Source organism: Excalfactoria chinensis, chromosome 1 (genome assembly GCF_039878825.1).
Source record: "Excalfactoria chinensis isolate bCotChi1 chromosome 1, bCotChi1.hap2, whole genome shotgun sequence".
In the NCBI taxonomy this organism is placed as follows: domain Eukaryota; kingdom Metazoa; phylum Chordata; class Aves; order Galliformes; family Phasianidae; genus Excalfactoria; species Excalfactoria chinensis.
Genome location: NC_092825.1, coordinates 56,696,263 through 56,715,823, shown reverse-complemented (window position 1 = coordinate 56,715,823; position 19,561 = coordinate 56,696,263). Strand labels below are relative to the sequence as shown.

At 42.3% G+C, this 19,561-nt stretch overlaps 1 protein-coding gene across 1 annotated transcript in view; it reads right to left on the bottom strand.

Annotated features, from left to right (window-relative positions):
* The window catches only part of TMTC1 (transmembrane O-mannosyltransferase targeting cadherins 1), a 141,662-nt gene that overhangs the window by 42,158 nt on the left and 79,943 nt on the right, over positions 1-19,561 (bottom strand). The window contains exons 9-10 of the mRNA XM_072342570.1: positions 17,670-17,791; positions 4,201-4,365 (exon numbers count right to left, since the gene is read on the bottom strand). Of these exons, the coding sequence (XP_072198671.1) occupies positions 4,201-4,365; positions 17,670-17,791 (287 nt within the window). The remainder of the gene's footprint in view (positions 1-4,200; positions 4,366-17,669; positions 17,792-19,561) is intronic.

Below are 19,561 nucleotides of genomic sequence, written 5' to 3'. Positions count from 1 at the left end.
TGCTGAGATACATACACATCTCCTGGGGAAAAAAAAGTGCAGCCAAAGTATGTGTAACAGAACCGAGGGAATTGAGACAGACTAACACTGAAGAAACACATCTAATCAAATGGAGGAATTGAATGAAGAGGTGAAGGGGAAGAACGAGAGGAGGGAAAAATCAGTAATTAAGTGGAGCAAGAAGAATAGAGAACTAAGAATGGGAATAAAGATCTTCTCAGCACATACTTCTTTAAAAAAAAATCTACCCACAGACAGACTACCAAGTAGGTTGATTTATGTCTCCTTTCCTCATATATAGATTTGCTCTGTTTCCTTATTATTTTCTCTCAAACTGCTTTACTGATCCTTATCTCCTCCTTCTGCTCTGCCCTTTCTAATTTATTGCTACCTAACATGCCTCCATCCACTTCTCCCTCCTTCACTCCTCTCAACATCATCCCATATACAGCCTCTACGCTCCTTAGATAATGAAATTATCTTCTTGTTCTACTCTTCTACTGTTGTATTTCTTTCCCATCCTACCATATTACAGACTCCCAACAGATGTGTAACACCTATGAAAAAAGATCTTAAAGGACAACAGAATGCCAACATGGTTAAATAGCATAATAAAGAAGGCTATGAGAAATTAAAAACACCCATTTAAAAAGTAAACTTTGCAGCTGAAGAGGTAAAAAAAGATAAGAGTATGAACTTTATTCAGTTAAACATAAACCATAATGAGGCAGGCCAAAGGAGATACAAGGAAAAACTTGCTAAAGACATCAAAGCTAATAATGCAATACATCAGATATAGAAAATCAGCCAAAGATCCACTAAGAAAAATATATGATGGAAGTTTTAAAAGTAATGCTTGAAGATGAAAAGGCCACAGCAGAAGAGCTCACTAAATGGAACTGAAGGACTTTCCCACACTAGAACCTTTCCTTAGAGGGCCAAGTCCACAGCATTGTCTCAAACTAAAGTGGCACTAAGAGAAGCGTTGAAACAAACCAACACCAAGAAAACTTAAAAATCCACAGAGCCTGGTAGCATGCTTGCAAAGGAAATCAAATATGAAGCTTCTATTAGCTGCAGTATGTAACCGATCACTTAAATGAGCCTTAATATAGGACAAATGGGAGATGATGAACATGATGTCAGCTGCCTCCACCCAAAGGATATGGGGAGTGACACAGCAGCAAGTCTGATTTCCTGTTCAAGTAATTTGGGAGAAACAGCAATAAAACTAGATCTAGCAAACTTCTGGATAGCTACAATCCAACAGGGAAGAATTTAACCTTGAATTTTGCAGAAAGAAGTCAGGTGAACAGATCCGTTGTTCTTTGATAGACTCAACAGGCGTGCGGTACTAAAGCCACTGAAAGCTTTTATGAAAGACCAGTCAGTTTCAATCGTGTCAGTGTTGTGCACCTGGATGCTCAAAAAGGCTTTTGATAAAATCCCTCACTGAAGTTTTCCCATTTCTTAAAGGCATCATGGAATAAGATGGAAGGTTTTCTTGTGAATCACTGTCTGTTTGAAACATAGCAAGAGAACAGGTCAGTGAAAAGTTTTCCTAAATGGAGAAGACTACAAGCAGCGTTCCCAAGGGCCGTGCGCCGGCACTTAGGCTGCTTCACGTGTTCACAAAAGATCTGAATATGGAATCAAACAAGGAGACAACACATTTACAAATGACAACATGAATCACACTGCAGGAATTAAAGCTAATTAAAACATGTTGCAGAAGGATCTCATAGTATCAAAGACTGAACAAGAAAGTGGCAAATGGAATTCTGTTACAGGCACAAGTTTTTGATCAGTGTCTACACATCAGACATTTCCACTCATAATAGGTATCCTGGACTTTGTGTGGACAGATTAGACATTAATTGGAAAGGAATAGAGAACAACAACCAAAAAACAGCCCTATAGTACTGCGCTGCAAATCTCCTGAATGGAGTATGTTGTTCTGGTCTCCATCTCAAAAGGACAGGTTGGAATTGGAAAACACCTAGCAAATAGTGACAAGAAGGATCAGAAACCACTGATATGGTTCCGTATGAGGAGACTTCAAAACTAGCAGACTCCAGCACAAAAAAGAGGTAGCACTGGGTGGGGGTCTTGGGGAGAGGCTGGGCTGTATAGGCACAAAAGGCACATGAAAAGTGATCAGCTGATTGGTTACTCCCTACTCATTCAAAACAACAGGAGTAGGGAAAACCAAGAAAGATGATCAGGCAGAACATTCATGACATACAAAAGGGAAGTTGTTTTGCGCACACTGTGTAATTTAACGATGGAGTCCAGTGCACAGGATGCTGTGGAAGCCAAAACTATAAATAGATTTGAAAAAGCAGCCAGAGACATTAATGGAAGAAAACTCCACCAGCAGTTGTTAAATGCAGAAAACAAAAACAAAAAAAAAGCAAATGAGTCCTGACTCAGGAAGACTTTAAACTGGAGATCAGTGCAAGCTAGGGAAAGACTGAGAGAAGCATCACTGCTGCTTGTGTCGTTCTTAAATTGCTTATATAGGCATCTGCTGACAACTGCTTTCAGAGATGATGCCAGGTAATCCAACACAAGCGCACCTACACTCTTGCCTTCTCCTCATAAGCCAAGGGCAGATATCTTTCTTAGACTTGTCCCCAAAATACCAAAGCTGGCCAGCCTAACCCAAGCCACCAAACATACTACCTAGTCCATCATAATGCTATGGGCAACACCAAATCCCTACCTCAGGGTACTGTGTCCAAGCTCTGGCTCAGTGCTGCACTAAAGCAGTTCCATGGCTTCTGAATTTGGTCTGGTTTGTGGAAGGGCCCCTTGCTTTGCACGTAGGCAGGATAGATACAAGTCTATTTCAAGCGTAGATGTGGCACTGAGGGACATGGTTAGTAGGCACGGTCATGATGGACTGATGGCTGGACTAGATGGTCTTAGTAGTCTTTTCCAACCTTAATGATTCTATTTGCATCCAACTAAGCCAAAGCAACTACGGGTCATGTCCCTTTTGTGACAGAAACCCCTGGCACACCGAATCATCCCAAGCTGGGTTCTCAGTGAGCGATACCTTCCTCTCATCCACCCTGGTTTGACTTCATCTCTCTTAAACACTGGTGACCAAGCATTATGCAACGTGACACAGGTGATGCCTAAAACACAACATATGGAATTGCCATCTTCCCACCCCCCTTTCAACAAGAGAGTCACCCAATTTGGGAAGCTGTCTGGCTTTTCTGCAAGTGGCCAACACCAACCAGTATGGCTTGGACTGGAACCACACTTAACACGGAGCTATGAGAGCCCAGACTGGTCACCATGGCTGCTGCTGTCTGAACAGCAAACAGAGGTTCAGAGAGACAGTCAACGAATTGTGTTGGAGTAAAGAAAGCCCTACTCCAGATTTAAAACAAAATTCCACTAACAGAGCTCCAAAGACTTCAAGAGTGTCTCCTGGAGTCTGAAAGGTACACATAAAAAGTGATTTCATACCCTTCATTGCCGAGTAAATTAAACTTTGCTCTGGCCAATAAGTTAGAAAATAAAGCTAAGCAACCAGTGTGCAAATCACCTGCGTTTCTACAATTACCTCACAATTAGACAACTGCTGAAAGCAGCTGGAAGCAAATGCAATACATTTCCTAGCAAAACACAAAATGAAACAGTCTGTTTCGATGCAGAAAAATACATAAATGAGGTTATAAAGAGAGCTGTTTGGCAAAGAGTAATCAAATAAAATGAAATATGGTACATTAAGCTTGGCACTTTGTTGCATTTCATTTTTGTCATTAAGAATACTGCTAAAGAAAATTCAATATATTCAATAGCGTTACTATGGTGTTCTGTAGGGCTGCAACAAAATTCTGCTATGTCCTTAAAAAGGAAAGCATTACATTTTTGGTAAATCTACAGCATTGAAGTTATTTAAAAACAGTGCCTTAAAAATGCTCTTGCCAGAACAAAAGTTTGTGCATATGCACATAAAGTGCTGACACCAGTTTTTGCACAGCTGTCAGAAAACAGAAAGTAGGTGGTGGTGGTTGCTTTTTTTTTTATGTATAATAATCAAAATGTATAATAATCGCATCACTGCATTAATAGCTGGATTAGTCCTTGTGACATAGCAAACCATTCATTCCGTGTAGCAAACATGCACAACTTACTTTAAACAATATGAAAACGCAAGTATTCTCCCATGGCTGCCCATACCTGAACAGGGACTCTCTGGAGAGCCAGATTTCATTCTGTTTCACGGTCTTCCAAGAGAACAGCAGCAGCAGTAAAGCAAAGAGACTCAGAACAGTAATTCTCCACTTATTTAACCACATAGTCAGCTTTTTCAGACCATGGACAAAAAGGATGCAGTACCCCATACTGGAAGAAAAGTGAAAAATGGAAAAGGTACAGTTACATTTCAGTACTCCAGCTTACAAGCAACACCATTCAGTATCACATTTCTTACACAATCACTGTTTGGGTTTTTTTAAAAACTAATTATATTGTCCAAGATAACAAACACGAATTCAGCAGCGTTTTTCTTCAAGTCACTACGTAATTTCCAAATTAATCTAAATGACAGACCCAGATGCCAGAAGTATAGTAGCATGCATAATCCCACACAGTGTAATGGTAGCCTGCACCACTCTGTGGAAGGCAGCTGCCTTTCCCAACAGCAAACTAGCAAAGCATCGTGTAATAATAGTAATACTGAGTGCTACCAAAGGGAAAAGAATTAAGGCACAATGAAGGCTCGAGCAAACAGCCCCAGTGGTGGCTGCTATTAGTGCCGGTCTGCACAGCATGGAACCCGAAGAGGAGTAAGACACAGCTGGAGGGGGGTCAGAGGCCACCCCGAAAGGTTCTGGAGAGAATCATGTTTTGAACCGAGGTCTTGCTCCTGTTTCGCTTTAAACTAAGTAATTATTAATTATTTCATGCAGATGTTGCCCATTCTTCCAGTGACTCCCTCTGAGCTGCAAATGCAGGGCTTTGAGCTGCTGTACTTAGCATACTGCTAATTTTGCTCAGCATTTTCAGGAAGGAGCGTCAATTGCTATTGCCTGAGGCACTTCATTAGCTTATCTGTAACTATTTAACCCAAACTACTACATATTGGGCTACAGCTCTCACTAGATAAAAATTCAGCTCCAGACTTAAAGTCTATCTTAGCCCTGGCAGCTCTCTCCAAAGAAAAGAGGCAGCAGAAGGATCTGAAATAACACTTGGGGATCACGGATGCAGTGTGTCTGTACCGCTATGTGGGCTCTACCTAGAGAGGAGTGCCAGTGAGACTGCTACAAGGGAAGAAAAAGTAAAGACATAACTCCCTGGTCAGAGGTAACGTTGCAAGCAAGTATGCAATACAGTGTAACTCTATCTGGAAAACAGAAAAACGTCCCATCTTTGAGGAGCTGTGAACACGTTTCCCTGCAGTTTCTCTGCCCAATGAAAGGCTGGAGATAGTGTTAAGATGCTATACAGAGAGGGACAATCCGTTCCTACTGAGGTAGCTTTTACATGTTGATCAGAGCCTGCCACCTCTGCTGTGAACTGATCTGCACCAGGTGCTGCCTCTTGCAGGGCAATAGTGTCATATAGGGCACTGAGAGAGGCACAGACATAGGAGACAAATCCAGAAAAAACACCAGTTCCAGAGATCACTCTGAACATTGGCATTAGGTCAGAGTTTTCCCATTTCTCAGATGGGGTTGTCAATATTTATTTTCATTTAGCTACACTTTCATGTGGCTGAAACACATTTTTTACAGCACTCGCACTGCTTTTTTTTCCCCACAAATTCTTTTGCACGCATATGTTTATTGCACCTACATTAATTGCAAGCAGACACTTAGAGCCACAAACTGAGATGCCGGTGCCAAACAACCTAGCCTTTATAGCTGCTGAACCCTCCTTTACAACTCTGAAAAGCTAATCTCAGTAATAAGCCCTCCCTTCCCAATGAGAGATGCCTCAAAAACCTGCAGATTGTTTTCATTCTGTTTTTTAGCCTTTTAGCAATTTAATCCTTCCCTTGAAATTAATTACCTGACATAAACATTACTTAATTGCTTTAGCACAAAGCTGCTTTCAAAAGACATTCCCTACACCTTCACGTTTTTGAGAATGGGCCTTTCCAAACAGAATGGTGAATGCATCCAGAAAACAAAATATGCAAACGTCAATGTCTTGGTATTTCTATCAAACCCTGCCCCAACTGCTAGGGATGTTGGCCCCGGCAGCACGTCCAGCTCTGGGCTGTGGCTGCACAGGCACAGCAAGGCTGCTGCCCCCCTTCCAGGGGAGATTTTCTAGCACCTGTGACAGCTGCGCACCGAGGCTGCAGAGGGGTGAGGGTAAGGGTCCATCTCAGGCTGTGATTTGCCTATGAGTTGCACAGGGCTCCCTTGGAGACCAACAGTCAATAACCCAAAGGCAATCATAGAATCACAGAATCATTAAGGCAGTAAAAGGCCACTAAGGTCATCTAGTCCAACCCCAACCCATCACCATCATGCCTACTGACTACATCTCTCAGTGCCACATCCATGCAGTTTTTGAACACCTCCAGGGACAGGGACTCCATCACTTCCCTAGGCAGCCTGTTCCAGTCTCTTCTTCCACATTCACATTGGGAATGGTCTCCCAAGTGGCTGCCACAGGGCAACCATGGAGCCAAATCATAGGAACCCAAAACTGCAAAGCTGCTCTGATGAAATTAGGACTGTGCTGTAGTTGTCCACAATGTATTTAAAGTTAATGTATCTGTACTACACAATGCACAGGTATTCAACAGAAAGGAAAAGGAGGAAGAGGATCAGAAAGTGCGAATCTGTCTTAAAACTTCAGACAATTCCCTGTCTCACATCAACAGGGGAAGGTTGGAGAGGTCGATTTCATTGCTTTGCCAGGGACCCTTCAGTGCAAATGTCTGCAGAGCCACATGTCCGCACAGTTTTTCCTATTACATGTATTTTTCAGTCCCGACCTCTGGCTGAGGGTAGATGGAAATGTCCTGGCTAAAAGGTTTTGCAGACCAAGGACTATAAAGCACTCACATGTCCTCTGCTGCCAGGAAATCAGGTGCATTTGTGATTTCTGTACCAAAAACTGTTTGCAAAACAACCATCTGCAATGTCCCTAAACAGTATCCTGGGCAACATCAGAAGAGGGGTGGCCAACAGGGTGAAGGAGGAGATCATCCCCTCCTGCTCTGCCCTCCTGAGGCTCCACCTGTAGCACTGTGTCCAGCCCTGGGGCCCCCAGCACAAGGAGGACATGTTGGAGTGGTTCCAGAGGAGGGCCATGAAGATGATCAAAGGGCTGAAGCACATCTCCTATAAAGACAGCCTCAGAGAGCTGGGTTTGTTCAGTCTGGAGAAGTGCCAGGGGAGATATCACTGTGGCCTTCCAGTACTTAGAGAGAGCTTATTAAAAGGAGAAGAATTAACTTTTTTCATGGGTAGGTGGTGATAGGACAAGAGGGAACAATTTTAATCTAAAAAAGGGGGAGATTTATATTAGATGTCAGGGGGAAATTTTACACTGAGAGGGCGGCGAGGCCCTGGCACTGCTGCCCAGAGAAGCTGTGGGTGCCCCATTACTGGAGGCATCCAAAGCCAGGTCGGATGGGGCTCCGGGCAGCCTGAGCTACTGGGTGGCAGTCCTGCCTGTGGCAGGGGGTTGAGGCTGGGTGGACTTTTAGGCCCCTTCCAACCCAAAGCATTCTATGATTCATACTATGATCCTCTACATTTCTTGCACCTCTCTTTACCTTTCTAACTTGAGATCAAATCATGATGGTGAAATCATGGCAAAACCAGACCCTTCTCCTCCACATCCACGGATCTACTCTAAACAAAAAAGCATCCGCATCAGTATCCCTCAAAAAAAAACCCAAATATATATATATATATATAGTATATAGTATAAATATATATTACTGCTGCTTCATTTTCCCACAGATGCAGAATTCCTCTTACTCTACAACCCAGTTCTTTCACACCAGACTAAAAAATCCTGGTATTGAAATTAGCTTTCATATAGAGAGCATAAAGTTTGGCAACAGTAAAGCACCAAGCTTGCTAGGACAGAGCTGCTGCACACCAATATGCCCTAATGGCTGCTGGATCTGAGCAGCCCAGGACCACTGTGGGTTTTAGTAATGGGCAGCAGTCCAGAGAAGGCGGTGAGAAGACCATGCATGAGTGATACTGCACTCATCTGCTTCAAGTAACTTGCTGAGTGACTCTAAGAACCCTAACCACCCTGCCCATAGCAGAGGGTTGGAATTCCCACTTGAAAAAAAAATTAATACACTTAAGTACTAAATTCTAAGCATCTTCATAGTTACCTTTACATGTATCTATGGCTGTATGATTTATCTTTGTATTAGCTGTAGCATTTTCTATTGAGACAGAGAGAGAGAGCTCTCTTACAAGGCTTTTGTCCTGGCATTGTCATCCTCTGTCATTCAAGCATTTTTCTAACATACTTTGTAGCCAAAGCAAAATAATGATAAACAAGCCAGATCCCCAAATCCGCTATTATTTTTTTAAGTCTGTTTTCCACTAGATTACTGTAAAACTGCTCATCTGTTTCTTTCTTCTTCTACTGCAGGCTAGGCAACAGCATGCTACAGCAGCCTTCCCCACTGTGAGAAGTCTGTGACAGCTTAGCCCTGGGTCAGATGTGATGCAGAATCTAAGGAACAGGTAACATGGTCACAGTTTTTGCTTGGGCTTACAATGAAAACACTTATAACAGGGAAACGTGCAGCTTCAGAATGTCACTGGCACTATATGAGGGCTCACACAAGAGATTCTTGCTTGGCACACAGACCCACAAGCCTCATGTTTCAGACTCCTACAGTACCAAAGTGGCTGCTTACTAGGGTCCTGAATTACAATGAGAGCAGAGCTGTGCTTGGTAGGCAAACGCTGCACGTCGTTTTACACGTTTCTGGCAGACTGCATGCAGGGAGCTACGCAGTGACAGATTTTCATCTAGTTTCTGTGGTTTGTTAATATCGTTCCACCTGCATGAAGTGAAGTGATAAGAGGCACAAACAGATGGGAACGAGGTGGCATGCAGACCCTGTATCCCATGGAGCGCTACAAATACCGCCTGGTTAACACAAGAGCCAAAACAGCAGACACTTAATATTCACAAACCATAATTAGATCACAAACTCAACTTCTTCTTTGGCCACTAGGGTTACTTTTCCCAGCCGGAGCTGTTGCAGATTTGCTCACCCCCTGTTCCTCTCTCCCAGTTTGGATCAGGCACCTCATTTTTCATCAAGAAGTCAAGAGTGCTTTGCTGCACTTGGTTGCTGGCCATGCTGCCTCACTGCAGACACAATGTGGTTAGCACTGCAGCTATCTGAGCACTGCAGCCTGAGATTATTGGCATGTTCCACTGCAGCAATTTGCCTACACTGGAAACCATCTCACCTCCTCTGGGAGGTGCATGAAGCTCTGCTGCTACAAAGCACTCCCAAAAGCAGAAGTGTGTTTTATTCACATATTTTACTGTATTTTCTGAACTGTGACGTTGCAAGGTACAGCCTTCCACTGCAAAGAGGTTCAGGGTGGGTGCTGCAGGAAGGATGCACTAAGTCCCTAACACTGGCTGCAGGGCAGCAGCAGGTATGGCTATAAACTCAAGTGGGAGAAACTGTGCCCAAAGGATGCCTTCCTCACACTCCTTAATGATAATTTTGGGGGTGCCAGATCTTGTGAAGTCATCATGTGGTGGCTGGGATTTTTGGAACTGATTTAATCTCAGCTGCATGCACGTAAGCCTGGAGTAAATCTACTAATCTCAAAGCAGTTACTCCAGATCTCAGCCCAGATAAGAGTCCAAATAGACACATGCATACAGAGCAGTTATGAAAAGCGCTGCTTGGAAGCAGCCTGTCAAAGCATGGAAGAAATACTGCCCCATTTGGGGGCTGTTAATGCAATGAAAGGGATTATCTCAAAACTATACTGAGAGCAGAAAGTGCACTCGGCGTTGACATTTAGCCCCGGAGGCTCTTTCTGGGCTGCAAACCTCCTTCTTGATTTCCAGCACTTAGTTCAGATGGCTCCCTTTCCCTCCATAAAAACGAACCCTCAATTTTGAGCCATTCTGAAGCAAGTTTAATCCTTGCATACATTGTTTAAATTAAGCGCATACTTTGCTGCTGCAGGGAGGTGTAGCCAGGAGCACGATGCTCTCTGCTGTCCAATACAAATGCTAAAAGCAAACACTGGACTCTTTCAGTTTAAAGTCACTCACAAACTTCCCAGTCCAGACCCATGCACACATTCCCAGGCACAGCACGCTTTCCATGCTCCCAGCCAAAGCTGCTCCAGCTCCATAGCATGAGCTGAGGATACAAGGCAAAGCCATTTCAACTGCATGGGCAGGGCTGTTGCTGCAGGGGGAAAAGCTGGAAAGGCAGTGCATCCCCATTAAGCAAAATGACTGCACTCACACGTCTCTAATGGGGAGTCATTGATTGCAATAAGCATACCCTGCAAACCATTCAGGCCACTCCTGCCACTCAGGCATGCAATCAGATGCAAAAGGGAGCAGTGACAAAACAAGCGTAGCCAAAGTGTCTCATTCTGCCCCAAAACAGTGCCCACAGTCATGGAAGTCCAGTGTGAGTGGTGCTGGCAGTTAGTAAAGATACTGTTAAACGATAAATGTTGAGGTTTTCAACATTGGAGCTGTTCAGGGTCAGGTGAAAATCAAGACTTTTAAAATATGTTTTTGTCTGCAAAAATAATATATGTGCACATTAGCTTGCATCTGGGTCACCCAGAATAAACAGAGAATCAAACTCTAGGGGCTCTCCTTGTGACCTGGATCACCCAGGTACACATCTCTGTCCTAGGTCAGGGTTTGAGCTGGGGATGTGAAACAGAGTTCACCTGTAGGGCTCCAAGCCTGGGGTCACTAAAACTCTCCAGTCACCAAACCCTACCTGCTGACCTGGAATAACCGCACTCTACCAAGCCAAACATATTTGAGAAGTTTTGAAAAGTTAACTTCGTATGGCCAAAAGTAGTGCTGGATCAAGTCTTATCTTGCAACTGGTTCAAGGCTGGATTAAACTCAGTGAGCAATAGGCTGGCTCACTGACACAAGTGCAAGTATGGTTCTGGATCGGGCCTGGATCAAACTGCTCTCACACTGATATGGCAGAGTGTAGGTCCAGTGCTAACGATCCTGGGAAAATAAAAGTGTGCAGTAGGTGGAGTATGTTATCCCAATGCTCACATGAAAATCCCCAGTGCCCTGATAAAAGCAATTCCAGGATGCATACATCCTATTGTCCATTTATCTCATTTGTGTCCTTTTGACCATAAGGTCCACCTTGGGTAGTAAGTGCATCCTGGAAAAAGTTTTGCATTAACTAAAATGTCCCATTTTGCATGGGAAAAATTTGTATCAAACCTTCCTTTCTCAACCAGCCAGGACTATAAGGGAAAAGCCTCTTAGAACAGTCACTTTTTTTTTGCACTAAATGTCCAAAGACAAGCAGGATGTGGGATGTGCCTCTGTTACCTGCAGCCAGCCAGCATTATCCCCTGTGCATCCCTGCTTCCTTGGTGACACCAAGCTTTGGACAGAAAAGGAAAAGCGTTCTTTGAATTGCTTGTCTCCATGATCACATGGAACAGATACAATTTATTTATTGCCAATTCTTGGATACTAAGGCTTTTTAAAGACGTGAGACCCACCACCAATGGTATTTATTGTACAAAACAGATGTCGCTGGGAAAAAAAACAAGCCTCAGAACACAGTACCATTACTGTGATAACAAAGTAGCATGTTTAACTTACTACCAATTAAGAGGCCTTTTCCTGGAATAAGGTCAACAAGCCATAATACAAAGACACAGAGAACCATAAACACTGGCGGTATACATGTAATTTGGAAACATACCTCATGAGACAGTGCTAGACTTTCCTTCTGGTTCTAAGTTAATATCTGTAGACCTATACTAAAGACATTTAGACATGATTGGTTAAATCATCAGTATGATTTACCCCCATGAGCACCACCATCTTCTATTCAGAGCACAATGTAATTACAGAAAATCCAGGAGCTCCTATTTTCCGTCGTAGAAAGAAAATATGAAGTAGAAATGAATGAAATAGCCTTTGAATGGCTATTTAACATTTGGACACATTTCCCTTCCCTCCCTCCCAACGTAAGTCATGTGATAAACAAATTCACTTCATTAGAGTGCTTGAGTCCAAGACTGAATTAACTTGCAACAGATTCCTGTCTGAAATATATCCAGGTAATAAGGAATCTTTTCATGCTTTTGATTACTGCATGCACTACAGAAAGAGAACAGTTTATAAATGAAAATTCCTATATGACTCCACAGGGATTCCATAGACAGTCCCATAAAATCTTATATTCCTTAGTGAGGAAGAGTCTATATGCTACAGTGTTAATTAAAGCATTGTAACAACTGCCAGAATTCTGTAGCAGATAGACAGATATATAATTTTCCATTTACTTCCACCTCAAATCTTCAAAAACTTCATGTAGGAAACTATTTCTATTAAATTTCACAATATATCTTCTTAAGGGGACTATATTCCACTGTAAATAAGAATTCCTCTTTTAATCAGCACAACCAAACAGATTATTTCTACAAGACGATATAAACTTAATTTAGTTCTATTTCCCAGAAGCAATGCCCTCACATATGTCTTATCTTCAAGAGCAAGATAAACATGTCTGAAGGTTTCCTTTTAACCTAATACAGCACAATAAAAAGAAAAATCTTTCCAGAACAGTCATTAATGCTCATGCTCAACACAAATACAGCCTTTTCCTGAATCAATTGTACATGGCCAAAATGCAACGTGCTTCCCAAAAGCATGTTTTAGATTTAGTTAAAACAACTCAAGACTGCAGTCTAGACCAAGCGCACCATGAGCTAATCTTTTTCAGCTTTGCAGAATTATTTCGGCTTTTATTCCCTCATCTTTATTGCCTTTCACCAAAATATCTGGCACTAGCATCTCAGCATTTCTTGCCTGCATTAGCAGAGGATGGCTGCTTTGATTTCTCCTTGAAGTGTTTAATAGGGGTAGGCAAGCCTTCAAAAGCAGGGGCTTAGCTTTGGAAACGCATCTGAAAGGTAGACGCTTATAGGGTTTAGCCTTCCCACAAGCAGTAAATCCCCTCGGACCCTTCTAAAGGAACGGGGTGGAGTTGTTTTTCAACAGAGAGTGAAGCAGAAGCAGAGTGCCTGCCTCTGCATAGGTCCCAGTGGGCTGGCAGAGGGTTCCATGCCACACTTACCTCAGCTGCTGGCTACTGTGCAGCCCCCAGCATCATGGTGAGGCAGGCTGGGGATGGGGCCAGGTCCACTGCCACCATAAGTGCTCCCAGTGCCCTGCTTGACCTGCAGAGCCTCCAGGCCTCTGTTTCTCTACAAGCCATATAGCACGGCTCACTCTGACCATGCTGTGGCAGTTCCCAGGACCTGGCAGGAACAGCAGCAACAGCGTGGCATTAAAATGGTGAGGTTTTAAGTAAACAAAGAAGGTGTGACTTGGATTCCAGATCCCAAAAGAATAAAGATGGAGGAACGGAAAGATAAACTGACTGCATGGAGTCAGTGGGACTTTTATGGCTGGCTTTGCTGTGTCAATACTTGGCTCCATTTGAAAACTGAAGCTCCTTCAGCCAGATTACCACTAGAAGCTATATTACCACTTACTGGATCTGATGTACTACTGAAGCAATGCTGAACAGGTAATTGGGAATTTGTCTCCTCAGGCTTGGAGAACTTTCCACTTCAAGTAACTTTAAGTAATAGGATGGCAATGGAAACAGAAAGTACCACCACCACTACCACATATGTAGCTACCTTGAAGAAAGTAATGTGGAGAGCAAGATGTGCTCCCAGAAAAGAGAAACACCAGTAAGTCCTGTCCTCAAGCAGCTGCAAGCAATGGGGACTTCTACTCAGGAGTATTCACATTTATAGAAATTTCAAATTAATCTATTACACATCAGGTTCTTTTCCTTTTTTTTTCCCTTCTCAATTACACCACTTAACAATGTACAGAATTACGCTAATTGGAATGAATGCATTAGCACAAGGAACCAAAAACATCCTCTGTGCAAAGGAAGAAATTCCGCTGTGTAGGTACTGCTAGGTTGCCTGCTGCTTTCAGTTGTGTTGCTCTACAAGTCAGAAATAAGCCACATAGCAACGCTTTGGTTGATTTGTTGGTTGTTACGAACCTGTAAAAAAGCTTCAGACATCCAGTTATAGCACAGCAGCCCAGCCAGGAACTAGCAGAGCAGCAGTAAAAGATGAGGAAAAGGCAGAAATTGCTCCCCTAGGATAGGTCTGGTCCTATGAGGCAAAGAGCAACTACAGTTCCGCTGCAAAGTCAGTAGGGGCAGGAGACTCCTGGATGGAGAACCTCAAAGATCTCTCTGCCTCTCCTGTATCTTCATGTGAAAGGCAACAGATGGTAGGAGCAAGTGCTCCCATTCAAGATTTTAAAACAGTTAGGTTGTCTGCGGTGTTCTGAGCAACACTGGTGGATAGGCATTATGCATAATTACATCTACATTTTAAAACAGCGGAAAACCTGCTGTGAATCGAGTCTTTCACTGATCCACTTATTTATTTTGATTCTTCTCTTGAAAACTGTGTCCTCTGGAACTGTATCCTGCCCATGTTTCCTGGAATATATATTTCACACTTTCAGTTCTCCTGAAAACATGCTTTTACCCCTTCGGGATAAGAAAACAACAACAAGAAGAATTCAATTTGAAATTAAAGACAATAAATTGATTTCCTATGAAAATTTTCAGGTTTAAGCAATGCTACTTTTAAGAAGACCTGATTTAAACAACAAAAAAAGCACTTGTAATCCTCAAACGAAAACTAAATATAAGAGATATTTTCTCCAAATACTTCTGTTTTGCCAGGGCCAATTAAAAACAAAACACATTCAACCAGGTTGACTTATCTTGTATCCCTCTTCCCCGAGGCACAGCTCAGACAGAAGAGGGATTGTTCAAAACACCCATCCGCCTCCAGAAAGGAAGGCCCAGCTGTATAATTAGCCATTAAGCAGAAAGCCTGTTCCTTGTGCCTTTGCATTTACAACATCTTTTACATCAATCCTTGGGTCTTTACACAACTTTTAATGAAAACAAAATGCTTGACTTTTTGCCCAGGCAACTACTGAACGACACTGAATTAGGACTTGAGGTTGTGACACATATAGGCAGTGTGTACACCTGTAAAACCCATAACAACTAATAAAAGGCTATTACTTGAAACAGAGATAGAAAAGCACCTTCTTATATAACCCCAAAAACATAGGTCAACAAGTCGTCACCATGTGATTCAGTACTTCTGTCTAAATGAAGCTGAATTACCACCTCTCACTGGTTAACTGAATTTCAGAGAAGAAATGGCAAAGCAAAGGAAAAGTGCTTTTCAAGACGTAACAGAAGAAAACTGCTACAGGCTGTTCTAAATAAAGAACATGCTCCTTGCAAGAGCCATCACTATTAAACCGCTGAGCTCCTGAGGAAGGGAAAAAACATCATCATTTTGGTTCTGCCACAGTCAGGAATGCACACAGAAACCCTCCTCACCACTCATGTTGTTTGAACCCAGAGGATGAAAAGAGAGCTCATTTCTTAGTAATTGAGCCAAGAAATCAGTTCTCAAGCTTCCTTGGCTGGAAAATGTCCCCTTCAGCAGCATTCACAATGCCGGTCCACCTCTCCCATTAGCTGCTGGGTCTTTCATTCCCTTTCCTATCCGTTGCCTGGGCTAAAAGCAAACACCGCACATTGCAAAGCAGGATGTGAGTGATCCCAACAAAGTAAGAGAACCACGGACTTTGACACAGGCTTATTCTGAAGAAACCACATAATCCTCCTGCCTCAAAAACAAATAAATAAACAAAGGTCAACTATCAATTCCCTACACTGTAGGTCATATATCTGCAAAGCCCGCAGGGAGATGGAAAGCATTATACAAACTATATGCACGCATGTTAACGCTGATTAATTTTGTCTGTGCAAACATCTCCTTTTTTCTTCTTCATTGCCCCTCCTCTCATTATATCAGCAGTCTCATCTGGAGGAGGACGAGGAACTGCTGACAGCTGAAGTATTTTCCGCAGTTGTTCTTTTGATATTCAGAAATGCAACCACTCAACACAGCCTTGTGTTCAGCTGACTGTTTCCTTAATAGCTTTGCGCTTTCATGTGTTGCCTCATTTTCTGTTACATGAATTTAAAGCAATCTGATTTTCAAGTTAATTTGAAATGATGCAAGATCCATTAGTGGAAGGCATCATTTGCAAAATAACTCAGGAACAACTCTCACTCACTGTACTTTCAGCTATGCTCCCATCAGACAAAAGCAGGGCTAGTGATGTGAATAAAGTCAGTAGGAATAAGCCCAAGAAGCAGCTCAGAATACAGCACAGCATGGAGAGATAGACCAATTGTACAGGAGGCTAGAAATAAATGCAACAGCTCAAGTTTTAAACCAATGAGTAGTCCTTTTGTGGTATTATTTGCACAATAGATTATCATACAGGTGTAAGGCTTTGCAAAAAAAGACCTAGAAGTTTGTTTTCCTAGGATTTTTTTAACCACATTTTGTGAGGACTGTGCTTTGTTGACAGCTCCACAAGAGTGGCTCCCATTAGAGATAATAGGAGCTGACCCTCTGCACCAGCAAATAGAATTAGTTCTTCTGACTTGTACCACTTAACCATTTATGCTCATGGCTGGGAAAAAAAACTGCACTGGCACAGCAGGCCCAGAAAGGCTATGAAGTCTCCATCCTGGACATACCCAAAAACTATCCAAACACGTTCCTAGGCACCCTTCTCTAGGTACCTTCACTTGAGCTGGGAGGTCAACCAGATGGCCTCCATAGTCTGGTGCACCCTGGGTGAACATCCTCTGACTGCCACTGTAGGCTCCAGTCTGGATACTCTGGATACGTAAGAAGTAACATCTCAAATCTGTCACTGATTAAAAGAAATGGGAAGCACTCAGACTACTGAAGCAACATTTGTTAAGAGCCTGGAAACTGAGGGAATCTTTGAGGCAGAAGCTGACAGATCCTCTTCTACAACTGCAAATCCTCCACCCACAGATGTGTATGTAATCAATAATATACAGATATGTCATGCAAATATTCAACAACTTAAGTTAGCAGCCTAACAGTGTCAGTTTTGTTTTCACTAAGCACCTATGTAGCACAAAAGCTGAGCGGTACACAACAAAAACAACAAGTTAACTCTTCAGATACTGTCCTTAAGGTAAAGCCATTGACAATTCCAGTTGAGAATGCTATCATGAGAAACTATCTGCGAGAACAATGCTCAAGAAATGACACCTCATCACTGTATTCAGCTGTTTCACACACATCAAAAACGGTGTTGAAAAATGAAAAAGAATTTGGTTAGCTTTGCTCCTACTGAGTGATCTGCTATCAGCGGAAGATAAAATCCCTCATACAATCACACCAACTCAACACAGAAAGCATACTGACTATCAATATAAACATCTGAAGTATGAAAGGTTAGAAGCAATCCTGGCTGCTTTTAGAAAATGGGATGGCAGACTCATTAGAAAGGAATTCAATTGCAATAGTTACCTCGGCATGTAAAGGACTCGCTCTGCCACCACAAATCCCACCCTGAAGAAGAGGTTGCTGGCTGGGATGAAGGGGAAAACCAGGAATAACAAGCCAACCAAAACTTCTTTGTGTTCCAGTTTCTGCAATAACACAAAATTAAACAGATGTCAACTAAAGAAGTCCAATTTCATTCAACACTTCTTACCCTTTTCTTCTGAGATTCTTATTAATAAAATAAGCAACACCAATTCATGTTTAAATGTTTTGCATTTAAAGAAATTATTGCAACGTACTGTTTTTCCATATTTACATAAAGTCTGTGCATCTGATATGTCCATAAAGTGCATGATGTGCACATTACACAGTGTATATTACTCTTGGTAACTCTTCTAAGGTCAATTCTTTGTATGCAGCTCTCTTGAGATGTCATAAATTACACCTAAGATACACTCCATTCTGGTAATAGGTTAAGTTCACAATGGTGTGAGTGTATAAATTAACATATCCATCACAGTACATTTGTATGTAAATATACAAGTGCATATCATGCAGACAGACTGCCATGTGCAATCCTGAGAGTCTATAACTGAGGAAAAGATGTTCAATCAACTACATTTTGAGTGAATAAATTAGCCCTAAATGGCATATTAATGTAGTCATTTTATCTCTTTCAAGACAATGCCTAAACTTGAAATGATACTTTCTCACACAAGGTCTTTCCACTCATACAGAGATGGAAATTTGAGATGTACTTATACTATATATATACATACACTGTATCTTTCAATTGAGCTCAGTTAACACCCTTCACTTGAGTTCATTTTAATGCTCCTCTTTGAGGAGAAATCCAATTGCCCCATGCAGTTTGAAACAACTGTGATTCAGAAGGCTGACACAAAGATCTCAGGGTGCTGAAACCAACAGCATTCCCACCACTGAGAGAATAAAGCCTCTTTCGGCAAGTTTAGCTCTACCATTACCTCCACTCCAAGCTATCGACTCATTTCACACTTTCTGTTGGTGATGTCAAGGGATAAAATCAAGCTAGAAGTGAAGTATTAAGTCTGTAAAACTACCCAGCCAAACATTCCTGCTTTCCTGCCCTGTCATACCTGTCTCATCAGCTGCAGCAGTGCTGTTCTGCATCCATGCAAAGAAGTCAAACTTTGTCACATTTGGAAACAGACACAAGCAGAACAGCTTAATGGTTGCACTACTGTCTAATTGTACGGGGCAATTGCTCAACTTTGCAGAGTAAATTGAATTTCAAAGCTTTAGCTGCAGGAACCTAAATTCAGATATGTTGAATTAGCTTTTCTAATACAGGAGTTGAGCCCAGCCAACAATGTGGGGCCACGCAGTACAACCTCTCTTGCTGTTGTATAACCAGAGACTGTGATGCTAGCTACCGCTGGCTTAATCGATGGCTGAAATTCAGAAACCTCAGTATTAAAATGCTATTCTGTGGAAAAGACTATGAACATTTTCTATAGGTACAAAACACTATATTGTATGTTAGAAGGCTAACCTGGAACACAGCCACACAGTAACCTATTACAGCTACAGAACTGAATCCATTATGCATACTTAGTACATTTATGTGGACAAGATTTACCTTTTCAGCCACCTAAAAGTTAGCCATTCAGGCTAGATTTTATATCTAATCCACCTCTTTAGTCAGTGGGAGGTGAAAAGCACACATGGCAAATGACTGAGCATCCTAAAGTGCTACAATGGTGTGACATAATACTCTGTAGGCTCTTCTCTGCCCCAGGCCCAGATGGATTGGTTTAAGGTGGGTCAGATTACAGGTTGCTCAAATGTGGACCACCGTGGTATCTCAGCTTTCCCCCAAGCAAGAATGACAAGCAGTATTCTCGTATCTTCTTAGACAAACCAACCCCGTGTTG